Here is a 22,852-nt window from a genome sequence, read left to right on the forward strand (position 1 = left end):
ACATTATTAATTTATGAAAACATTTGCAGTAATCGTACGTGGAAAAAAACGCTTGATATCTAACAAATTCAACACATTTTAGCCATGTTAAACCCGGAAAACGAGTAATGCCATGATTGTGACCACAATTAACAACACTTTGTTATCCGAAAAATTTCCTGATGTTTCATTTGTTTTTGAGTATTAAGTAAAATTCATTACGTTCAATGCACGTACTATCATTATTATTTATTTTAAGAACTTAAATGTCTCTTATATTAGAAATAGAAACATTAAAGTTTTATGCATAATACTGTTGACAGAAACACATGCGATTAAAGGTAAACGTTAATCAACAACTGAATTACAAAGTACACATCAATAAATTCTATTTTTAATAATTTTCATTTCACAATTTAGGAAAACATTTGCAGTAATTGTACAGGGAAAAAAAGTTTGATATCGTACGAATTCAATACATTTTAGCCATATAAAACCCGGAAAACGAGTAATGCCATGATTGTGACCACAATTAACAACACTTTCTTGTCTGAAAAATTTACTGATGTTACATTTGTTTTCGAGTATTAAGAAAAATTCATCTCGTTAAATGCCCGTATTATCATTATTTATTATTATTATAGTCATAATTATTATTATAATTAACATCAAATCCTGCCTTATCGTTCATACATGAAAGTTATATGAACTAACAAATCTCGTTTTCCGCAAATCGAATAATGGAATAATCTTATCAAATTAATGTATCGTCATCAGTCCTCGACAATTCTACGAAATTTACATGAAATCTGACGTTTAAAGTGGGTCAAAATCAACTTCAAAGAAGTCGGTTGCAAATATAAAAACATACAAACATACAAGCGAAACTAATAAAAGCGTGTAAAATTGTGGAATTCATTTAAAAAAAATATGAAAATTGACGTTTAAAACTAATTTACAGGGCGCGCCTTGGCGCGCCAATGAACATTTATAGTCTACTAGAATTCAAATTTGCGCGCGCAAGCGCGCGCCTTACTATAGCGTTTGCATATATTTTCATGCTCATGATATATTCGACCAATCACGTTACGAATAGTTTGATGCCACATACATTTCATCTCAATTTTATTATGGGACTAGAGTTATGTACGCGCGCAAGCGCGCGCCTGAATATAAAGTATTCCTTTAAATTATAATACATGAAATTCTTGAAGTTAGTCAAAGGTCGAAACTCGCACAAAACGCGCCATGATTCATTATTGGTTAAAATGTAGGCGCGCACATAGCGCGCTATTCGAATTTCTAGTATTTTTATTAAAATTCAACGGAAATTTGACGGGAAACAAAAGAGTAAACGTGAAATGACGAGTTTGTATGTGTGTGTGATTCTGTCTATGTCTGCATGTGTGTATGTATGTATGTGTGTTTGAGTGTGATCTTAAGATGAAGAGAGAGGGACAGAAAATAAATAGTATATTACCATGACACTCGATGTTTTTCTTTTTGAGTGTCTGTACATAATATTGTTTAATTTTATGTTTATGTTATAATCTTTTTCAATAAATTTTTTGAAAAGAAACGGAAAAAAAATAAAACAGCTGAAGACAGACGCGGAAAAACAGTCCTGCCGGTGAAAACACGGGTGTACATATGTGTGTGTGTGTGTGTGTGTGTGTGTGTGTGTGTGTGTGTGTGTGTGTGTGTGTGTGTGTGTGTGTGTGTGTGTGTGTGTGTGTGTGTGTCAGATAATTGATTACAATCTCTTATTCTGATTTTGATTAGCATATAATGCTGTGTATCGAAGAAATCGTACAATTTGTTTCACTAAAAGTTTCCATTATTTGATGTGTAAAACAATGAACTTCTTTCACATGAAATATTACTGGAGACTGTTGACAAACCTTATTGTAAAGCATATAACTTGTTCACGGAAATTAATCAGTTTATACTGTTTTTAATATTTGATACAATTACAGTATTAATTTCCTAAAATGATTATTTCCAAATATTGAAATATTTTCATTCTTTCTGTATTGAAATTTATAGGTTCTTTATGTTGGATCAATTGAGTTATTTAAAAGATCTATTAGTTAGATTATTTTTGTTCGGCTATCGTTGAATACATATTTCAAAATTTATGTGAAAATTTCTTTATAAACTATGTTCTTAACTACTTTATTATGATTCTCAGAAGCTAAATATACCTGTAAGCCTGCCCAAGAACGTACTCGTGAAAATGCAACATAAAGTTGACCATGATTAAAAACATCTTTAGTAAGATCTACTCCAATTTTATCAAAAGTTTGACCTTGTGCTTTGTTAATCGTCATGCAGAATGCTATTTTAATGGGAAATTGTCGTCTTTTAAAAGTAAAGGGATATTCGTTTTCACAATACAATGTTAACCTGTTTATAAAGACAATCTCTCCAGCTCTGTCACCTGATAATATTTTACACCTTAAAACATTAACTCCTAATTCTAGTATTATTAGTCTTGTTCCATTACAGAGTCCTTCGCTTAAGTTTAAATTTCTAATCAACATCACTATAGAAAATTGTCGTAATTTCAGTTCATATGGCGGAAAATTAGGTGGATTCAAAGTATTTAAGTATTCAGGTAAAATTATATCATCGATGTTTCCGTTATCACAGTTTTCAGTACTGTCAACAGCTGTGAAAATTTTTTCAGTTGTAGAGTCCAAGAGTTCTATGACTTGTTTATTTATTTCATCCACATCTATATTTCTTGCTGATAAAATGACTGCAGACGTAAGTTGATCATAACATTTTTCTCTTATTATCCTACCGTATACATTTTCTACAATATCATTATTATTTGATGTAAAACATGAGTCTGGTAAACTGACTTCATCATTCAAATTATTGACGGTTCCATTACCAATTTTTAATAAAAATTCACAAATTCTATTTCTTCAGGTAATGCTCGCATATTTTGTGTTAATGAAAACTGATGAAAACCTCTCCATAATAAACTGAATTTAATAGAAAGATTAACAGTTTCACTTCGAGTCGCCCGAGGTTGAACTGGAAGTAATTGACGAAAATCCCTCCTAAAATTATCATTTTTCCGCCAAAAGGCATATCATTATCCATTATATGACGTAACGTACGATCTATAATTTCTAGTGCATATCTAGGCGACATTGGAGCTTCATCCCAAATAAAAACATCAATGTTTTTCAAATATTCACCTTGCTTAGAATTAGGTTTAATATAAGAGGATGAATCCGAGAACATTGGTACAGGTAACCCAAACGTTTTATGAACGGTTTTTCCGTTAGGTAAAAGGGTTGCTGCAATACCCGTATATGCCATTGTACAGACGTTTTTGTTTAAATTTTTTAAAATATGACAGAGAGTTGTATAAATAAACGTTTTTCCAGACCCACCAGGTCCATCTATGTAAATACAATTAGATGTCGAAAGCCTTTCACTCTTAATTGAGCTTAATATAAAATTGACTACCTCTTTTTGACGGACATTAAGTTTATTGTAATACGTATGTGAGTCGTTCGCGTTTACAGTTTGCAATAGTTCACCATCTAGTAATCCATCATCAATTTCATTTATTTGAATCATATTGGGAAACGTCGAAAGACTGTGACCTTCACGATTCAGCATAGAATTGATGTAAATGTAAGCTTTTCTCTCTCCTTCTTCTGCTCCGAAACGTCTTTTATAATCTTCGGACATAGATTCTTTAAATTCCTCCCATAAATCTTCTGGTCGAAGTGGCTGACAATGAATTAATATCCGAACAAATAAACAGCGTAATTGCCGTGGCATCATCCATATTATTGCTTCATTTAATGTTCTTCTCCACTCTTGATCGTCTTCTATCAGACCAGCTGCTAAACATGTAGATGTAAAAGAATCATAAAGAGTTCCATTTACTGTTCTTAGTTCTTCAAAACTTTTTGCACCTTTGATGTGAACCAATAATAATCTTAGATGAAATAATTCAACTTGAGCAGGACTAATTGAATACATTCGTCCAATAACGTTATGATGTTTTTTTCGTGGTTGCCAACTTGCAATTTTAGTCTTATCGTCTCTTCTAAAAACATAATGATTTGGAATATCACCATAAACATATTGGCGCGCATTTGGAACACGTTCATTTAATTTAAAAAATCAATCAACATGGATTTTTTCTCTAAAGCCTCTTGAAGTTCTTCTTTAGTACAATTATCATTAATAGTAATACTTTGTTCATTTGGTAAATGTACTGGTAACCGAATTATAGAATGACTTTTGTCTTGAAGATCTTTTGATAAAATACGCCAAACAGCTTCTACAGGCCCAACGTAACGAGCATCAACAAAATTACGTATTTCATCATAATCTTTAACGGTATTGAAATTATCAGGGTCATCACGAGAATCATGGGACGCATGAGCTTCTTCTGTAGTATTTGGTATGCTTCCGTTTACTATTATTGCTGCTTTATCATGGCCTTTATAAACATATTTAAATAAATATTTAACTGCTCTAATTGAGCATACAACTTCTACGTTAATATGACAATTGAAAGCTTTCAATAATTCAGGATTGTATGGTACAACATGACGATTATCAAATACACTGCTATTTCGTGTAAACCTGATTCCTTCGTCTCGGCGGCGATAATAAGGATAACCATCTGCATCCATCGTAGTCTCATTTCGAAAAGATTTGGGATATTTCTTCGAACAAATGCCATTGATTAAACACCAATCTCCGCACGGACCATGTAACATATTTTTTGTAACAATATCAAATAAAGTTGGATCAATAACAGGGTCTGGAATTTCTGCAGAGATTAATCTATTAACCTGTTCAGGTCTAGTTATCTTAGAATTACTTTTCAATGTTATTAACATGTGTAAATGAGGTAAACCACGTTTTTGAAATTCTATGACCCAAATGTAAGCTGCAACTTCTCCAAAAAGTTGCTTTTTTACAATTGTATCAATTAAAGCATTTTTTTTAATATTAAAGACACGTGCAACTAAATCGGGCCTATCAGATGCTGTTTGTCCTGGCAATAAGTTTTCGGAAGTTTCACGCCACTTTGGATTGCACGTCATAGTAAGAAATAAATCAGGTTTTCCAAATATACGAACAATAGACATCGCATCTTGATAATGTTGCATCATATTTCTTGGTGAGCCATGAAAAGTTGAGGGTAAAATAATAACTTTTCCAATATTGGAATTTGTGTTATTAACAGCATTTTGCGATCGTAAATGATCTATTAAACCTTGATAAGACTCTGCTCGCAGTTTCGGCTGTTGTTTTTTCAAATATTTTAATCTGTCTGATTCAACTTTAACATACCCATCGACTACCCATTGTTGTGTTAAGCGACGGCCCATAAGAAAGATATTGAAATCGTCTCGAATCGCTAATTGATACTTATAATAATCCGCGCGAGTCACACATCTTCCGGTTTTGTATCTATAGGGTATAGATATGTGCCATCCTTGATTTCCATGTGGATAAAAAAGAGGATAGACCCAAGGCTCCGAATTAGGATCAAGACTACTTAAAGTTTGAAATGACTTATCTGTTTTATTTTGAACAGTAACATATGATTCGGGAATTCCACCATCTGCCGTAGTTGAAAAAACTGCAGCAACTTCATTAATTCTCTGAAAATTATAACGTCTCGCATCCATGCCAGGTTTTAAAGTAAACATTAAATGTAATTCAGGTTCAATAACATTGCCATCTGAATCAACCGTAGAATTATCTTTCAAAACATCTTTCATCATCTGATACGATCGCGCAAAAATGTTATGTTGTCGTAATGTAGTATCAATTGCTTTTAAAAGATCAACATCACAATTAACATTCCTCTCAGATCTGCATTCGACAGCTTCATTAGAATCTACAATGAATAATTGTCCGTAACTGGGAGTCTCATTTGGAGATGGATATAATGATGTATTTATTTTATAATATATTTGCCCTTGTATTTTAAAGCAATAAGGACCGCGTCTTTGAGACGACAAATTAGCTAAATTAGCATTAAAAGACGCGAAAGAGAACGAACTATTAAAATTTCGAATACAGTCAAAAAAATTCTTAGATTTTACATGTGTTCCTGAAAATAGTGATTTTAATAATTCTGGAGTATCTGGTTGAGGTCCTAAGTTTACTTCACCGTGTCGACAACAGTCATTAAAAGAATTGTATTTATTGGCAACTTTCTCAGCAGTAAAATGTTTTGCATTGCAATGCTTACATTTTACATTCATTTCTCCTATGTAATGTTCTGAAATTCTATTAATGTTATTGGTGTTGTTCAAATTTACTTGATTTGTAGGTTTATTAAAAGTAACGTTTTCGTTAACTAAAGATTTATTAGAAGGACTTTCATCATTAATTCTAGTGTAATTATGATCGAAATGATTTTGTGACGATGTATAGTCCGTAATGAATGGATGACAATAATCATGATCAATTGATTCATGCGATGACTCGGATGCATTAGGAAGTGATGTATTAGTTGATCGAGACGAAATTTCAGGTAAAATAAATTTTGCTGACAATAAAAACGAACAATTATGCTCAGCGTTTCCTGAAAATGATGATTTGGTCGTTGTATTAATGTCTTCATTATCGATAGAATCAAGAGGAGAATCTGAAGATTCTACAGAAAAAAACTTGCCATTAGAATAGCTATTCTCAGCTACTGTAAGACTCGATGATGATCCTCCTCTGGATGTTGAAGGGATATTTATAAGGTTATTTAAAATATCATAGGATGTTACATTTGAAGGAAGGATTATACTTTCAGGCATTCTTACGTTCACTGCTTTTATAGTACTATTTATATGTTGAGAATTTAAGTTATTCGAATGAGATGAATCGTATTGATTACGTGGTTTGTTACTTTGTGTTACTCGTTTGTTACGTTTGCGCTCTCGATCTTTTTATCGTCGTATTCTTTTAATTTCTTCTTCTTCGGCAGGCGTACGTACAATTTTTCTACGACCCATGGTTATGTAGAATTAAAAAATTATCAATAAGAAGAAATATTGCTATGAATGTTGATAACTAAAAATCATCTATAATTATTATCGAATGGAAAGTAGTGGCAAAGAAAAATCTTCAGATCGAATAATGTTTGTCAATGAATTTATCGTATTATAATAAATTGTAAAAATTCTACCGGCTCTTAAATTTTTATAATCTTTCAATGTAATAAAAATTCTTAAAAATAGTAAAAAACGTGTTCATGCTTAATAAACATGCTTTGCAATGAAAGAATAAATTTAACAACAGTATTATATTTAATTTTTCGATTATTGATTTATTTATTTTTAATTTAAAACAATTCGTGTTGTAATCTTAAGTTTAGTTATTCTCTTTGTTTTCGTAAAATTTAATTTTAGTTATTGTACATAAATTTTTATTTTCTAGCAGTTATGTTATTTTCAGTTTAATGGTTAATTTATTAAATTTCGAGTATTTAGGTTAATTTGTATGTATCTATAGTGGTTAATTTATTCAGTTAGTTTACTAATGTTTTATATTTTAGTCTTTGTTTATTGTGATAGTGAAGCGAAAAGTTTATTTTTAGAAAAATTACTATAATAATTAAAATTATTATAGTAATCGATATAGTTATTGTTATCGTATTAGTTATAGTTATCGTTATTGTAATAGTTTGGGAGTTGTAATATTTTAGTAATCAGTCTATATTATAATAATAACCTAGTGAATATTTCATTAAGACTTTCAGATTGTCATATTACATTTTCATCTGAAGGAATATGTTAATAACGTAATATCACATGTTATTAATTGTATATTAATTATTTTAAGGCGATCCTTGTTTAGTTTATCATAAAGTTATTGACCTATAAGGATGGTTGAAGTCGTTGCAGAAAAAATGTTTCAAAATCTTCTTCAAATTAGAAAGAATAATTTAATTGACCTGAAAGTAACAAAGAAAATTAATACAGTTATAAATTTAAATATTTGGTTATGATAATGAAAATCATCTCAGACAAAAATATGTATTTAATTAGTATGCCATTTGATTTAATTAATGAAAAATATACACAAAAAAATGCGCATCTTTAGATTCAAGACTAATTCGAATTAGTATATCAGGCATACTAATTCAAGAACATATTTTTGAAAAATAGAAGAAAATATTATCGCATCTTACCATTAATATTCCTCTTATTTGTCATTGAAACTTTACGAACAACATATGAGTGAGCTACTTCATAATTGGTTATTTAAACTGAGTCTATAGCTGTTAGTTGTTTTCGGAAAGATTTAAATCCAGCCTTCTGGAAAGAAAAAAATTTGAATTAAATGAATAGTAGGAAACGTACTTAGACAATAAAAATAAACACCTAATAGTAAGAAAACATAATAATTCCTTATTTGAACCCTTAGACATTTAATCACAAAATATTAATTATAAAAAGATAAATCATTTGATACACTTACATGCACATGGACAATTAAATTAATTAATAAAATTCGTATACACTTGAGACGCTCTATAACATAACTTATACGAATATCAAACGATTATTGTATTACTAATCTCAATTAATAAGAAACTTAATTGATGCGAGTGATAATGGTGATATCAATAATAAAATAAAAATAAATTATTAATAAAAACGTTACAAAACACTTGACGATTATTGAAAAAGATGCAGTTCATATGCAGTGTTTGACAATACTATAGAATAAAATGGATGGTGCAACACCTGAACTTAGTTAAGTATCGAAAATCTCGAATTTTCAATCGATTATATACGCGAAGCTGTTTGGTTTGTATAGTATCGATATATTGAAAAAGTGGTCCCCGAATTCTTATTGGTTAGAATTAGAGAGCCCATGTGCAGCGCGAAATTTAAAATTGTAGTCTTTTTAAATTAAATTACAATATCGATTGTGAAATTCGTTATTTATTATAAATTGCCGAAAAAATTAAGATTTATAAACCGCAAAATTTAAGGTGAGGATCGATAACACTTTTCAAATATCGACTATCGTAATTATTAATGTTATATAATTATAAGTTGTGTAGAGGACACTGTCCACTTATCGAATGGTCATTTAATTGTATCAATTAAATAAAAATAAAATTAAACCGGTGACTAAAATAGTTTTTGGATTAGAATATAATTACTAATTCTCAATTACAAGTAATTGGTTCAAGAACTTATTCCGTAAATTAGCAAAAATTTGATAATATAAATTTAATAAATTATTAATTACGTTATATGTATACATAGTGATAATTAGTGATGAAATGAAAACAATTGAGTTATAAAACAATTTTTTTCTTTTAAAATTATTTTTCGTACATTATTGTAGAGCAATATTAATTATTGACGGTAAAATTATATTTTTCATCTCCATTTGTACTTCAGACTGTTATCAGTTATTAAGGTCTATGAATCAGGTCACAGTTATTCTTATAATTATAATTATCAGTTATAGTTAGAGTACATATCATTACATATTAACAGTCATAAGATCCTCATAATAACAATAATAATCAGTCTCAAAACTTATCAATGTGACTTAATATAATAGTACGTAGAATTAATTTTTAAAAAATCATAAAAATATTTTAATTAAAGAAAATAAAAAAGGAATTTTCATGAACGTCAGGTCGTTAAAACAGATGAATTATTATTGTTTGTTCATGTTTTTGTTTATATCATGAAAATTCCTATTTTTCGTACATCATTGAAGTATAATATTAATTATTTACGTACAATCACACTTTCCATGTCTCAATTGCCCTTCAGACTGTTATTAATGAAGGCTCATGAATCAGGTTACATTTATTCTTATAGTTATAATAATAAGTATCAGTTACAGTTATAGTACATAGTACATATTAATAGTCATGAGATCCTTAATATAATAATAATAACAATCATTCTCAGAACTTATCAAAATAACTTAATACAATAGTACGTAGTATTAATTTTTAAAAAAACATAAAAATATTTCAATTAGAGAAAATTAAGAAAACGAACTGCCATGAACATCAAGTCGTTGAAATAGATAAATATTTGTTTTTTGTTCATGCTTTTTTTTTGTATTATATCATGGAAATTATTATTTTTCGTACAGTATTGAAGTGCAATATCAATTATTTACGGTTAAATTATATTTTCCATGTCTCAATAGCATTTCAGACTGTTATTATATATTAAGGTTTATGAAACAGATCACATTAATTCTTATAGTGATAATTAAATTATCACTTACAGTTTTAGTACATAGTACATTTTAATTGCCATAAGATACTTAATATAATAATTGTAATCAGTCTCAGAACTTATCGAAGTAACTTAATACAATAGTACTTAGAATTAAGTTTTCAAAAAACATATAAATATTGTAATTATAGAAAATAAAGAGAAAGAACTGTCATGAACGCCATGTCGTTCCAATAGATAAATAATTGATTTTTGTTCATGTTTTTTTTTATACCATGGAAATTATTACTGATTATTAATCATTTAAAAAAAAAAATAAAAAACTTTATTATTATAAGAAAATTAAACTCAATGGTCAATAATTGTTTAATTAAAAAATAAAATTCAATTATCAGTGTAATTATATCCTATATTCACGAAATATATATAAGTATTATATTATATTGCCAATGATAATTCCACGAATTATTGTTTAAAAAAAATGACCATTAGTTTTTCTTTTAGAACACGAAAAAAAAAAAAAAATTACTGAATAAAACTTGTGATCTAGAATAATCGAAAGTAAGTGATACCTAACACGCAATTAAAAAGTTAATAATAAATTTTTGGAGGTTTATAACTTTGCATGCAAAAATAGATCATATAATAGTCATCACTTAAATTATATACCGATTTACTTCTTTGCATATCGCTGGGCGAGGACTTCCTCAGACCTCCTTTTTGGAGGACGAAGTCCTAATAAGCGCAATTCGGTCAGAGACAGACTGGGGGTCTTTTCATCCTGTTTTATGTCATCAACTGAGGCAACTAATAATTGAGTGGGACCATCTGTAAATCATAATCGTATACAGGGTGTCTCTGAAGTGGCGGGAGTAATTGTTGGGGTCGATAGAGAAAAAAATACTGAATCGAAAGTTCCTGAGCCAAAAATTTTTTTGGGCCATAGAATTTGAGTTATGAATTAAAAACGATAGCCAATCAGAAGCGCGCTATTCGAGAAATGAAAATGAGCGGGGAAGTAGAGGAGACGCGAGAGTGAGATGCTGCAATAGCAGCTTACTCGCTCACACAAAGCCGAGCATGAGAGGGGATTGTGACGCTATGAGCCGAGTACGTAAGTGTGAATGAGTGGATGTATGAGGTCGCAAGCGGACGGCTTAATGTATGAGTGTGTGTCCGTGTATCGCAGCATTATTGGAGGCGTTGTAACGCTGAATTAAAGCTAACCGGGTACTCTAAGACAGAGGAAAAAATTTTAATTTTTATTTTTATTCGAAAAAATTTAATAAAAAAAAATAAAAAGGCCCAAGATTTAACCAGACCCACAGAAACGGAGAGTAAATTTTTAATTCTCATTTATTTTGCTGGGGATTATTTTCAAATACAAAAAAAAAAAAAAAAAAGGCTAAGATTCAACTGGAATCCAAAAAGAGATGGATGAAAAAATTTTATTTTTTATTTTTAATCAGCAAAATTATTTTTCTTTAAAAAAGAGCCCAATCTCGACTGGAGCAAGAAAAAATGATTGAAAAATTTTATTATTAATTTTCAATCAACAAAATTATTATAAAAAAATAAATGGGCCCAAGTCTCAACCGGACCCAAACAAACGGATAAAAATTTTTATTACTTACTTAATTTGGTGGAAATTATTTTTAAAAACGAAGAAAATTCCCAAGACTCGATCGGACCCAAAAAAAAATAATTAAAAGAATTTTTTCCTTATTTTCAATCAGCAAAATTGTTTCTTTTAAAAAAAGGCCCAATCTCAACCGGACTAGAAGAAACTGATTGAAAAATTTTATTTTTTATTATTAATCGAGAAAATTATTTTGAAAAAAAAATAGGGCCCAGAATCAACCGGACAAACAATGGACTTGAGTTCAATTTTTTTCTTAATTTATAATTTGACATTCTACCTGTTAATTCACCGATAGATAATTCTAATAAAAATATCAAAATTATTCGGACTTGAGTTCAATTTTTTTCTTAATTTATAATTTGACACTCTACCTGTTAATTCACTGATAGATAATTCTAATAAAAATATCAAAATTATTCGGACTTGAGTTCAATTTTTTTCTTAATTTATAATTTGACATTCTACCTGTTAATTCACTGATAGATAATTCTATTAAAAATATCAAAATTATTCGGACTTGAGTTCATTTTTTTTTTTAATTTATCATTTGACATTTCGCTTGTTGATTAAGTGATTAATAATTTTAATAATAATATCAAAATTATCAGGACTCGAGAGCGATTTTTTTTTTAGTATATTTTTTTACATTTTACCTGTCAATTAACTGATAAATAATTTCAATTAAAATATCAAAATTATTCGGACTTGAGTTCAATTTTTTTTTTTAATTTATTAGTTGACATTTTACCTGTTAATTAACTGATAAATAATTTTAATAAAAATATCAAAATTATCAGGACTCGAGAGCGATTTTTTTTTTCAATTCCTTATTTGACATTTTACCTGTCAATTAATTAAAAAATAATTTTAATTAAAATATCAAAATTATTGGGACTTGAGTTCAATGTTTGTTTTAATTTATTTTTTGACATTTTACCTGACGATTAATTGAAAAATTATTTTACAGAATAATTCCCAGCAAAATAAATGAGAAATGAAAGTTTTCCATCCGTTTGGTTGGGTCCGGTTGAGTCTTGGGCAATTCCTTCTGTTTTCAAAAATTATTCCGAGCATAAGAAATAAGTAATAAAAATTTTCTATCTGTTCGTTTTGGTCCGGTTGAGTCTGGGGCCTATTTTCTTTTTTGAAATAATTTTGTCAATTAATAATTGATAATAAATTTTTTCAATCAGTTTTTATCGTCTTGTCAAGATTAGGCTGATTTTTGTTCAATAAATTTTTGTTTGTTATTGAAAAGAGAAAATAAATTTTTTTGCATTCTTCTATTCTTGGCTCTGGTCGAGTCTTGGGCATTTTTTCGTTTTTAAAAATAATTCCTAGCAAAATGAATGGGAAATAAAAGTTTTCGATCCGTTTGTTTGGGTCCGATTGAGTCTGGGGCCTATTAATTTTTTTTTAAGAATAATGTTGTTAATTAATAATTGATAATAAAATTTTTCAATCAGTTATTCGAAGTCTGTTTGAGATTGGGCCTTTCTTTTCAAGGAAAATTAATCTTGGTGATCAAGTAATAAAAAATTTCTATCCGTTTATTTGGGTCCTGCTGCGTCTTGGGTCTATTTTTTTTTCTTAATAATTTAGTTAATTAATATTTAGAAATAAAATTTTTCGATTTATCTTTTTCGGGTCCGGTCGAGTCTTGGGCAATTTTTTTGTTTCGAAAAATAATTCCCAACAAAAAAACAGGAATAAAAGTTTTCTTTCCGTTTGTTTGGGTCCAGTTAAGTCTGGGGCCTATTTTCTTTTTTTTTTAAAAAATTTTGTTGATTAAAAATTCATTATAAAACTTTTCAATTATTTTTTCTTGCTCCAGTCGAGATCAGGCCCTTTTTCAAAGGAAAATAATTTTGCTGATTAAAAATAGAAAAACAAAGATTTTCAATTTATTTTATTTCGGGTCTGGTCGAGTCTAGGGCATTTTTATCGTTTTCAAAAATAATTTCCTGCAAAATAAATAAGTAATAAAAATTATTTATCCGTTTGTTTGGGTCCAGTTGAGTCTAGGGCCTCATTTGTTTTTTTAATTAGTTTTGATGATCAACAATAAAAAATAAAATTTTTGGATCATTTTTTCTGGGTCCGGTCGAAATTGAGCCTTTTATTATAAAAAAGTTAATTATGATGATTAAAAATGAATAGTAAAATTTTTTTATTCATCTCCCTTTCGGTCTGATGGAGTCTTGGGCATTTTTTCGTTTTTAAAGATAATTTCCAGCAAATTAAGTAAGTAATAAAAATTTTCTATCCGTTTGTTTAAGTCCGGTTAAGTCTGTGGCTTATTTTCTTTTTTAAATAATATTTGATTAATAATAAAAAATAAAATTTTTTAATTAGTTTCTCTTAGTCTGTTTGAGATTGGGCCTTGTTTCGAAAAGAAATTAATTTGGCTGATTGAAAATGAAAACAAAATTTTTCAATTTATTTTTTTTTTTTTGGGTCCGGTCGAGTCTTGGGCGATTTTCTTCGTTTTTAAAATAATTCCCATCAAAATAAATAAGTAATTAAAACTATCTATCTGTTTGTTTGGGTCCGGTTGAGTCTGCGGACTATTTTTTTTTTTAAATAATTTTGTTGATTGAAAATTAATAATAAAATTTTTTAATCATTTTTTTGCTCCAGTCGAGATTGGGCCTTTTTTAAAAGAAACAATTTTGCTGATTGAAAATAAGGAAAAAATTTTTGTACTGTTATTTTTTTGGATCCGATCGAGTCTTGGGAATTTTTTCGTTTTTAAAGATAATTTCCAGCAAATTAAGTAAGTAATAAAAATTTTTATCCGTTTGTTTGGGTCCGGTTGAGACTTGGGCCCATTTATTTTTTTATAATAATTTTGTTGATTGAAAATTAATAATAAAATTTTTCAATCATTTTTTCTTGCTCCAGTCGAGATTGGGCTCTTTTTTAAAGAAAAATAATTTTGCTGATTAAAAATAAAAAATAAAATTTTTTCATCCATCTCTTTTTGGATTCCAGTTGAATCTTAGCCTTTTTTTTTTTTTGTATTTGAAAATAATCCCCAGCAAAATAAATGAGAATTAAAAATTTACTCTCCGTTTCTGTGGGTCTGGTTAAATCTTGGGCCTTTTTTTTTTTTTATTAAATTTTTTCGAATAAAAATAAAAATAAAAATTTTTTCCTCTGTCTTAGAGTACCCGGTTAGCTTTAATTCAGCGTTACAACGCCTCCAATAATGCTGCGATACACGGACACACACTCATACATTAAGCCGTCCGCTTGCGACCTCATACATCCACTCATTCACACTTACGTACTCGGCTCATAGCGTCACAATCCCCTCTCATGCTCGGCTTTGTGTGAGCGAGTAAGCTGCTATTGCAGCATCTCACTCTCGCGTCTCCTCTACTTCCCCGCTCATTTTCATTTCTCGAATAGCGCGCTTCTGATTGGCTATCGTTTTTAATTCATAACTCAAATTCTATGGCCCAAAAAAATTTTTGGCTCAGGAACTTTCGATTCAGTATTTTTTTCTCTATCGACCCCAACAATTACTCCCGCCACTTCAGAGACACCCTGTATAATAAACATGAGAGATTTTAACGATTTGTTTTCAATTATAATAATTTCATAAGGCGCGCCATAGCCTATCGGATCCGGCCCTTGCTTTCCAAAATGCATTGGACCGGGTTCGAGTCCGGCATACACTAATGAATATTTTCAATATTTGAATGTATTATTCTGCTGAGCCCAAAAAAGTTAAAAACGAGTTCCAATCTCAAAAGTTCTCCCCTAGTAAGTCGCTCATGACCTTAGTAGTTTATGCGACTATAAATAAACAAAAAAAAAGAAAAAATAATTTCATACCTTTCAATTTAATTCATCAGTCAGCCGTATATAATTTAAGCGAATTTTATAATTTTTAAGTGCCACTTAAAAATTTTAGAAAATAAAAATAAATTATTTTGACTATAATGATACCACTGAGATTTGAAGAAAAAATTTCTTCACTTTAGATGCACTCGGGTATAACTAAAATGGCAGTGGAAAAATGTTTAATTTGAAATATTTCTTGAAAAAAAAAAAAAAAAAAAAAAAAAAAAAGAGTATTTTCACGCGGGTAAAATTAATTATTTAGAAATGCGAAAACGCGCCCTTTAAGTTTTTCCGAATATTTTTAAGTGATAGAAATATGAAATCCTGCAGAAAATTCCTTAAAGAACATATGGTCAAATACATATAGAATCTTTATAGATTCCAAAAGAAAAATCAGATTATGCATTTGTCCATGTTACATAATAATTTTTCTGTATAAAAATTTTAATTGGTCAAAACTTTCAAATTGAAACAAGTGCTGTTTTCTACTCTAAGAAATAAAAAACAATAGTTAGGATGTATACAGCCGTCTACCTGTTTAAAAAAAAAAGTATTTGACATATGTGCAAATAAAATCGCTTAGTGACTGCATGCTGTTCATTGTTATTATTTGAGTAAGCAAGCCAATTTTTATTAATATTGAAAATGTCAATTGTATTATATTTATCAGTTGCCGCCATAATTCAAATTATATCTAGATAATTTTCAAAGATTGGCGATTCACAACTGTACCAACAAGTGTTAAGCAATATTTTCTTTACCGTTTACTACAAAAAGTAGGTAGTGTTTGAAATAGTAGAGTTTTAATTTAATAGACTCAAAAAGTGTTAGAGCTGTAATACAGTAGATTTATCTTTTTGTATACACTACTTTTCGTAAAGTTGTTATAAAATTGAGTTGTTTCTGGTAGATATAAAACTGGTAGAGATGTAAAATGGACGGCTTTCATATGGTTGATATTGATTTTGGTAGAGATATTAACGGTAAAGATTGTTGTGGTATAGTTTGACAAATGGTAGAGTTTCAAACTGGTAGAGTTTTTGCGCGGTAAGGTTGTCAACGGGTAGATTTCTTGATTGGTTGACTTAAATATTGGTAGAGAAGTAACTGGTATACTTGCAATTTGTAGAGCTGTCTAGTAGTATAGTTAGTTACGGTAGACATAATAGAAGGGTAGAAAAGGAACTGGTAGACTTATGGATGATCCAACCCATTACATCGAAAATTGCAACTACGATTTCCGTCTTATACCTGTTAGTCCCAGTGTTCATCTATGTACACTTAACATATTCCACATTTCAAGAAAATATTAGATAAATTGCTTATGACTTCAGAATCTTTTTTTTTAATTACATAAAAAATTTTAGCTTTTGAGTTTTCAACGATAAACTGAAAAACTTTGTTTTTAACTTATTTTGTAAATGACATTCTTAATTTTTTATCTGCTAGATAATCCTTAGAAGAAAATTTACTAGAAGTCATTCGGAATCAAATGAGCATTAACAAAGAATTGTAGGAGCTTTATATCAATTCAACGCGTTCTTGAACTAGTCAACTAGACCTATTTTTTATGTAATGGGCATTTTACGCGAAATTGACCACTTTTTACCCTGACCCCCTCCGGTTTGACTAAAAATTTTCTAACCTTTTCTACTCTATAAAACATGGTTTTCAGAATTTGGTCAAACTTTTTTGCCTCATCAAAAGAAAGTAATAAATTCTTGAAAAAAAAAAAAAAAAAAAAAAAAAAAAACTAATTAGGAAAACGGTTGACCCTAAAGGCCGTCCCTGCAACTTCCCGCTTCTTCCGTAATTAAGCGCTCAAAATTGCACTTATTATATTTTTGAGCTCTTTGAGCTCAAAAATATAATTTTGGTGTAGTTTTGAGCTCTCCGAGCTCAAAAGTTTCATAGGAGTTCAATCAATCACTATTTTTAACCTCCCGCTAAAAATCTCAGATTTTCAAAAATCGGGAAGTTACTGTTTTTACCCCGTTTTGCAAAAATCGAGTTTTCGTGAGATCTCGACGTTTGAAGGCCACATGAAGCTTCCCTGACTACCCCCGCGATGTTGTCACTGTGTGTGTGTGTGTGTGTGTGTGTGTGTGTGTGTGTGTGTGTGTGTGTGTGTGTGTGTGTGTGTGTGTGTGTGTGTGTGTGACTCGCTTATAACTTTTGAACGACTGAATCGATCAGAACGAACTAAACGGCGTTCTAAACAGTTCCCTCAAACTTAGATTTTCTGATAATTTGAACCGATTCGGACCGATAGATTTTAAGAAATCTTGAAAAATCTAAAAAAAAATAAGAAAAAAATCATTTTTGAAATAGGTTTTTTTGGAATATCTTTTAAACGGCTATATCGATCAACTTCAAAAACTAATCCGCTCTTAAGCTTGAAAAACCACGCCGATCGTCGCTAATCCGGTCAAAATCGGTTCATTCGTTCGAGAGATATCGTGAACGAAAGAAAATCGAAAAAAGTGTTTTTTTGACCGAACTTCATCATTCCTTCTCGGATCGTTTTTAATAATGTAGAATAATTTTTGAGCTTAAAAATTCGCGTTGATCGCCGCCAAAAACGGGGAAATCGGTTGATTGGTTCGAGAGATATTCTCGATAAAATATTTGGAAACAAGTGTTTTTTTAACATACCTCCGACATTTTTTGGAATAACTTTTAAACGGCTGCACTGATCGATTTCAAAAACTAATCAGCTATTAGCATGAAAAAATTACGTTGATTGCTACTAAGCTGGACGAAATTGATTGTTTCGTTCAAGAGATATCATGAACGAAAAATTTCAAAATAAATGTTTTTAATTTCATTTTCAACAGATGAATTGTTTTTTTTTTTTTTCAAAAATATGAAAAATTAAAAAAAAATATTAAAAAAACCACCTATAGTTTCTTGAAGAATTTTTTTTGTATAGTTTTCTTTTTTTAAAAAAAATTGTTTTAAAACCTTTATTCGATTGAAAAAAATTCTATCAATTGACCAATGTCTACTTAATTCAGTGTTATATAAAATGAAATATTTCTAAATTTTCGTTAAATTGTTTTTCTTATCACTTTACATATCATTTCTTAACCAAAAAATATATATAAATTTTCAAAAAAATAGTTTGCAAAAAAAAAACTTTTCAACTATTTTACAAAAAAAATATGAAATTTAATGAACTTTATTTTCTACATGACCTTCATCAACAGCTAAAATACACAATATGGGACATCAAGAGATTTTGAAATAATAATACAAATAGAAAATGATGTTAATCCAACTTTCCGCCGAGAAAATGAGAGAAAAACTACGAAAAAAAATTTTTTGGAATATGCCATGGTTTTTTTGAGATAAATTCTAAACTGTCTTACTAATCGATTCTTAAAACTTATAAAATCATGACGTCAAAAAACCACGTCGATCGCCGCCAATTCAGTCAAAATTGATTAATTCGTTCGTAAGATATCTCCACGAAAAAATTTGAAAACAGTGATTTAAAACAACTCTGAAATTTCTTATTTGATTAGTTAGTGTTCTCAACTAATCTTATTTTGTAGAAGTCAAAAAACTACATCGATTACCGCCAACGACGTGAAAATCAGTTGATCCATTCAAAAATTATATAATAGCTGTTTGAAAATTCAAAAAATTGTATTTTATCAAACTTTCATCAGACTTATGGACTCGAAGAACTCAAAAGCATAGAACAGCTAATGTTTGAGCTCGGAGAGATCAGAAATAAAAAAAACATATTTTTGAGCTCAAAGAGCTCAAAAACATTGTAATATGTTGAATTAAGCACTTAGGTACAGAATTGGCGGGAAGTTGCAGGGGAGTTGGCCTTTAGGGTCAACCGTTTTCCACATTTTTTTAATTTTCAAACCGCAATAACTTTTGAATAAATGAACCGATTTTCACACGATTAGCGGCATTCGACGCAGTTTTTCAAATTCTATGATATACTTTCAAACACTAATTGATTAGACCGGAAATTTCGGTGTAATCCGAAAAAACACTTTTTGTCGATTTTCTTCGTCAACGATAACTCACGAACAAATCAACCCATTTTGACCGGTTTGGTGGCGATCGACATGGTTTTTCGATATTAAGAGCTAATTAGTTTTTGGAATTGATTGGTCAAGCCGTTTAAAAGTTATTAAAAAAGATATGAAAATATATCATGCAAACAAACTATTTGTAACGTGATTGGTCAAATATGTCATGAGCATGAAAATATATATATTTCCATACTAACATTCAGACGCGTGCAACGTATACTAGTATCATATATAATTTGAGATATAAGAACTTCAATTAAATAGTGGTGAAGCTATATTTGATTCGATTTTTCTAGTTCAGAGAATCATATTTTTCTCTCTATATTTGAAGAGGTTAGAGTTTAAGATTAAAATAGTAATATCTTTTAAATAGAAACTCAATCCTACATTGAATAAAGAAAGTTAATGTGACTGATCAAGAAACTTAAAAATTTCTTTTTGAGGTTAAATATATGATTTTTGTGTCATGTTGAACTCTTCGAGCTCAAAAGTCTTATAGAACTTTAAGAAAACACAATTTTTTGAATTTTCAAACCGCAATAACTTTTGAATGAATGAACCGATTTTCATGCGGTTGACGGCATTCGAGGCAGTTTTTCAAGTCTTATAAGGAATGTTTGAGTTTCAATTAATCAAACTCGGAATTTCGAAGTTATTCTGAAAAAACACTTTTCTCGGTTTTCTGTCGACAACGATAACTCACAAACGAATTAACCGATTTTAACCGAGCTGGTGGCGATCAACGAGGTTTTTTGAAATCGATCGGTACAGCCGTTTGAAAGTAATTCCAAAAAAACTACATTTGAAAAAAATTTTTTTTGTAGTTTTTTTTACATTTCTCAAAATTTGCTGGTCTGAATCGGTTTAAAGTGTATTCAAAATCTGAGTTTAGTCAAGCCCTTTCGAATGGCACTAATCGCGATAAAATCGGTCAAGCCGTTCAAAAGTTATAAAAGGGTCACACACACACACACACACACACACACACACGCGCGCGCGCGCGCGGACACACACACACACACACACACACACACACACACACACACACACACACCATCACGGGAATAGTCCGGGGAGCTTCCCAGGGCTTCGAAATTTCGAGATCCGATGAAAACTCGATTTTCGAAAAAAGGGGTAAAACCAATAACTTCCCGATTTTTGAAAATTTTTCAATTTTCTCAGCGGGAAGTTAAAAAATGTGTTTTTATTCGCCATTATCGTATAAATTGCCATTATTTTTTCCAAATTTAACTTATTGGGACGGTGATTGGAGTGAAACTTCTTCATCGACGTATGAGAGAAATTTATAGCAATGTAAAAAAAAATCGTCACGATTTTCAGTTACGTGCCATGTTGCTTTTTTCTATTTATCGAAGTTCAGTATAGCGACGTAAAGGCTCAATCTACTTAGCATTATGAAATCTAAGAACAATTGATAAAATAAATCAAATAATAATTTAAGAATAAAATAAAACACAATTAGAAAACAAATATATCTATAGTAACATCTCTTTTAGTTATTCGTTTCTACTGATTTATTTATATATTTTGAATTCTATAAAATCATTGCATGTCTACAAGATCGACTATCATCATATAATGCATAACTTCGAATAGACAATTCGAATTCTTTAGTCATGACTTGTATAATTGAGTAAGTTATTAAGTATCTGCTTTACATTATTTTTACTAAGTTATGACATGGAATATGATTATTGAAGTTTCTTATATAATTTTTGTAAACTGATTAAATGATTTCTAAATGAAATAATGGCAGTCTAAATAATGACAGCATTGGTAGTAATGATGCGATCAGTATTGATGAGACACAATAATTATAATAAGAGCAGTAATGAAATGAATTACTCGTGTTATTTGTATGTATAATATATATGTATAAAGAGCTCAACACCGTCACAAGTGCAATTTTACGCTGCCAAGTATAGAATTAGCGAAAAGTTCCGGAAAAAGAGTTTTTTGTAATAACTCCGAAATTTTCAATCAAATCAATTTTTTTTCTGAATTTCCATAGAGCTCAAAAAACTACATCGATCACCGCCTGCCACGTAAAAATCGGTTGATTCATTCGAAAGTTATAGCAGTTTGAAAACGAAAAAAATTGTGTTTCATGGAACTTTGATAAGACTTTTGAGCTCGAAGAGCTCAAAAACGTATTAAGGGCAATTTTGAGAATAGAATTAGTGGGAAGTTGCAGGGATGGCCTTTGGGGTCAATCGTTTTCCTAATTTTTTTTTTCGTGTTTTTTCAACTTCTAATTAATTTATGTTTAAAAGTTTATTATAGAATTTGGAAAACTGCATGGAATGCTGCCAACCGCGTGGAAATCGGCCGATTTGTTCGTGAGTTATCGTTGTCGAACGAAAACCGAAAAAAGTGATTTTTCGGGATTACTCTGAAATTTCTCGTTCGATTAATTCAAACTCAAAAGTTCTTAATGGAACTTGAAAAATTGCATCGAATGCTGCCAACCGGGTGAAAATCGGTTCATTCATTTAAAAGTTGTTGCGGTTTGAAAATTCAAGAAATTGCGGATTATTAAAGTTCTATCGGACTTTTAAGCTCGCAGAGCTCAAAATAACACCAAAATTACATTTTTGAGCTCAAAAAGCTCAAAAACATAATAAGTGCAATTTCAGCGGGAAGTTGCAAGGATGGCCTTTAAAGTCAACCGTTTTCCTAATTTTTTTTTTTTTGAGATTCCTCAAAATCTATTGGTCTGGATGAACCCAAATCGTATTCAAAATCTAAGTTTTGTCTAACTCATTCAAATGGTATCTCTATGTAATGTCAATAATTTCTCTCTTCTATAAAATTTTGATCAAATTGTAATACATATGTCAATTTGATACTTGATAGTTGTTTCATACTGATGTTATTAAGAAGTATTTGATGTTACGCATTGCAAAATAAAACAAAAAATCGGATAACTATTTTTCTACGACAGCAATTTTGTTTACAAAATTTATGTGAGTATGAATCTATGATATTAAGACTCCTCCTTCTTTGCGTCAGTAGGCGTTTGCTTACATTTGATTGGTTTATCACAGTCAGGTTCGAAGCAATACTGTTGCGCAATAGTTACG

General features: G+C 29.8%; 1 protein-coding gene and 1 long non-coding RNA gene across 2 annotated transcripts; both read right to left on the reverse strand.

Annotated features, from left to right (window-relative positions):
- Positions 1 to 2,114: 2,114 nt before the first annotated feature.
- Positions 2,115 to 6,788, reverse strand: LOC141526506 (uncharacterized). The gene is made up of 3 exons (XM_074241541.1): positions 4,144 to 6,788; positions 2,996 to 4,057; positions 2,115 to 2,904 (listed from the first exon to the last, which is right to left on the reverse strand). The coding sequence occupies exons 1-3, from the start codon at positions 6,786 to 6,788 to the stop codon at positions 2,115 to 2,117; spliced, it is 4,497 nt and encodes a 1,498-aa protein (XP_074097642.1).
- Positions 6,789 to 7,877: 1,089 nt separating this feature from the next.
- LOC141526537 (uncharacterized) lies at positions 7,878 to 8,858 on the reverse strand. Its single transcript, XR_012479044.1, has 3 exons — positions 8,455 to 8,858; positions 8,165 to 8,291; positions 7,878 to 7,927 (listed from the first exon to the last, which is right to left on the reverse strand). It is a non-coding gene; the product is annotated as an uncharacterized LOC141526537 (long non-coding RNA).
- Positions 8,859 to 22,852: the final 13,994 nt, after the last annotated feature.

This window comes from Cotesia typhae, unplaced genomic scaffold (genome assembly GCF_013202065.1).
Source record: "Cotesia typhae breed Kobodo isofemale line unplaced genomic scaffold, CoteBio_Ctyphae contig_34, whole genome shotgun sequence".
Classification (NCBI taxonomy): Eukaryota; Metazoa; Arthropoda; class Insecta; order Hymenoptera; family Braconidae; genus Cotesia; species Cotesia typhae.

Excerpts from the sequence above, each read along its gene's own strand:
- LOC141526506 (XM_074241541.1), bottom strand. The coding sequence starts at position 6,788 with ATGCCTGAAAGTATAATCCTTCCTTCAAATGTAACATCCTATGATATT. Across the intron at positions 4,058-4,143 it reads GCTTTAGAGAAAAAATCCAT|AAGAGACGATAAGACTAAAA; the intron begins GTTGATTGATTT and ends TTATGTTTTTAG. Across the intron at positions 2,905-2,995 it reads GGGCGACTCGAAGTGAAACT|AATTTGTGAATTTTTATTAA; the intron begins GTTAATCTTTCT and ends CTGAAGAAATAG.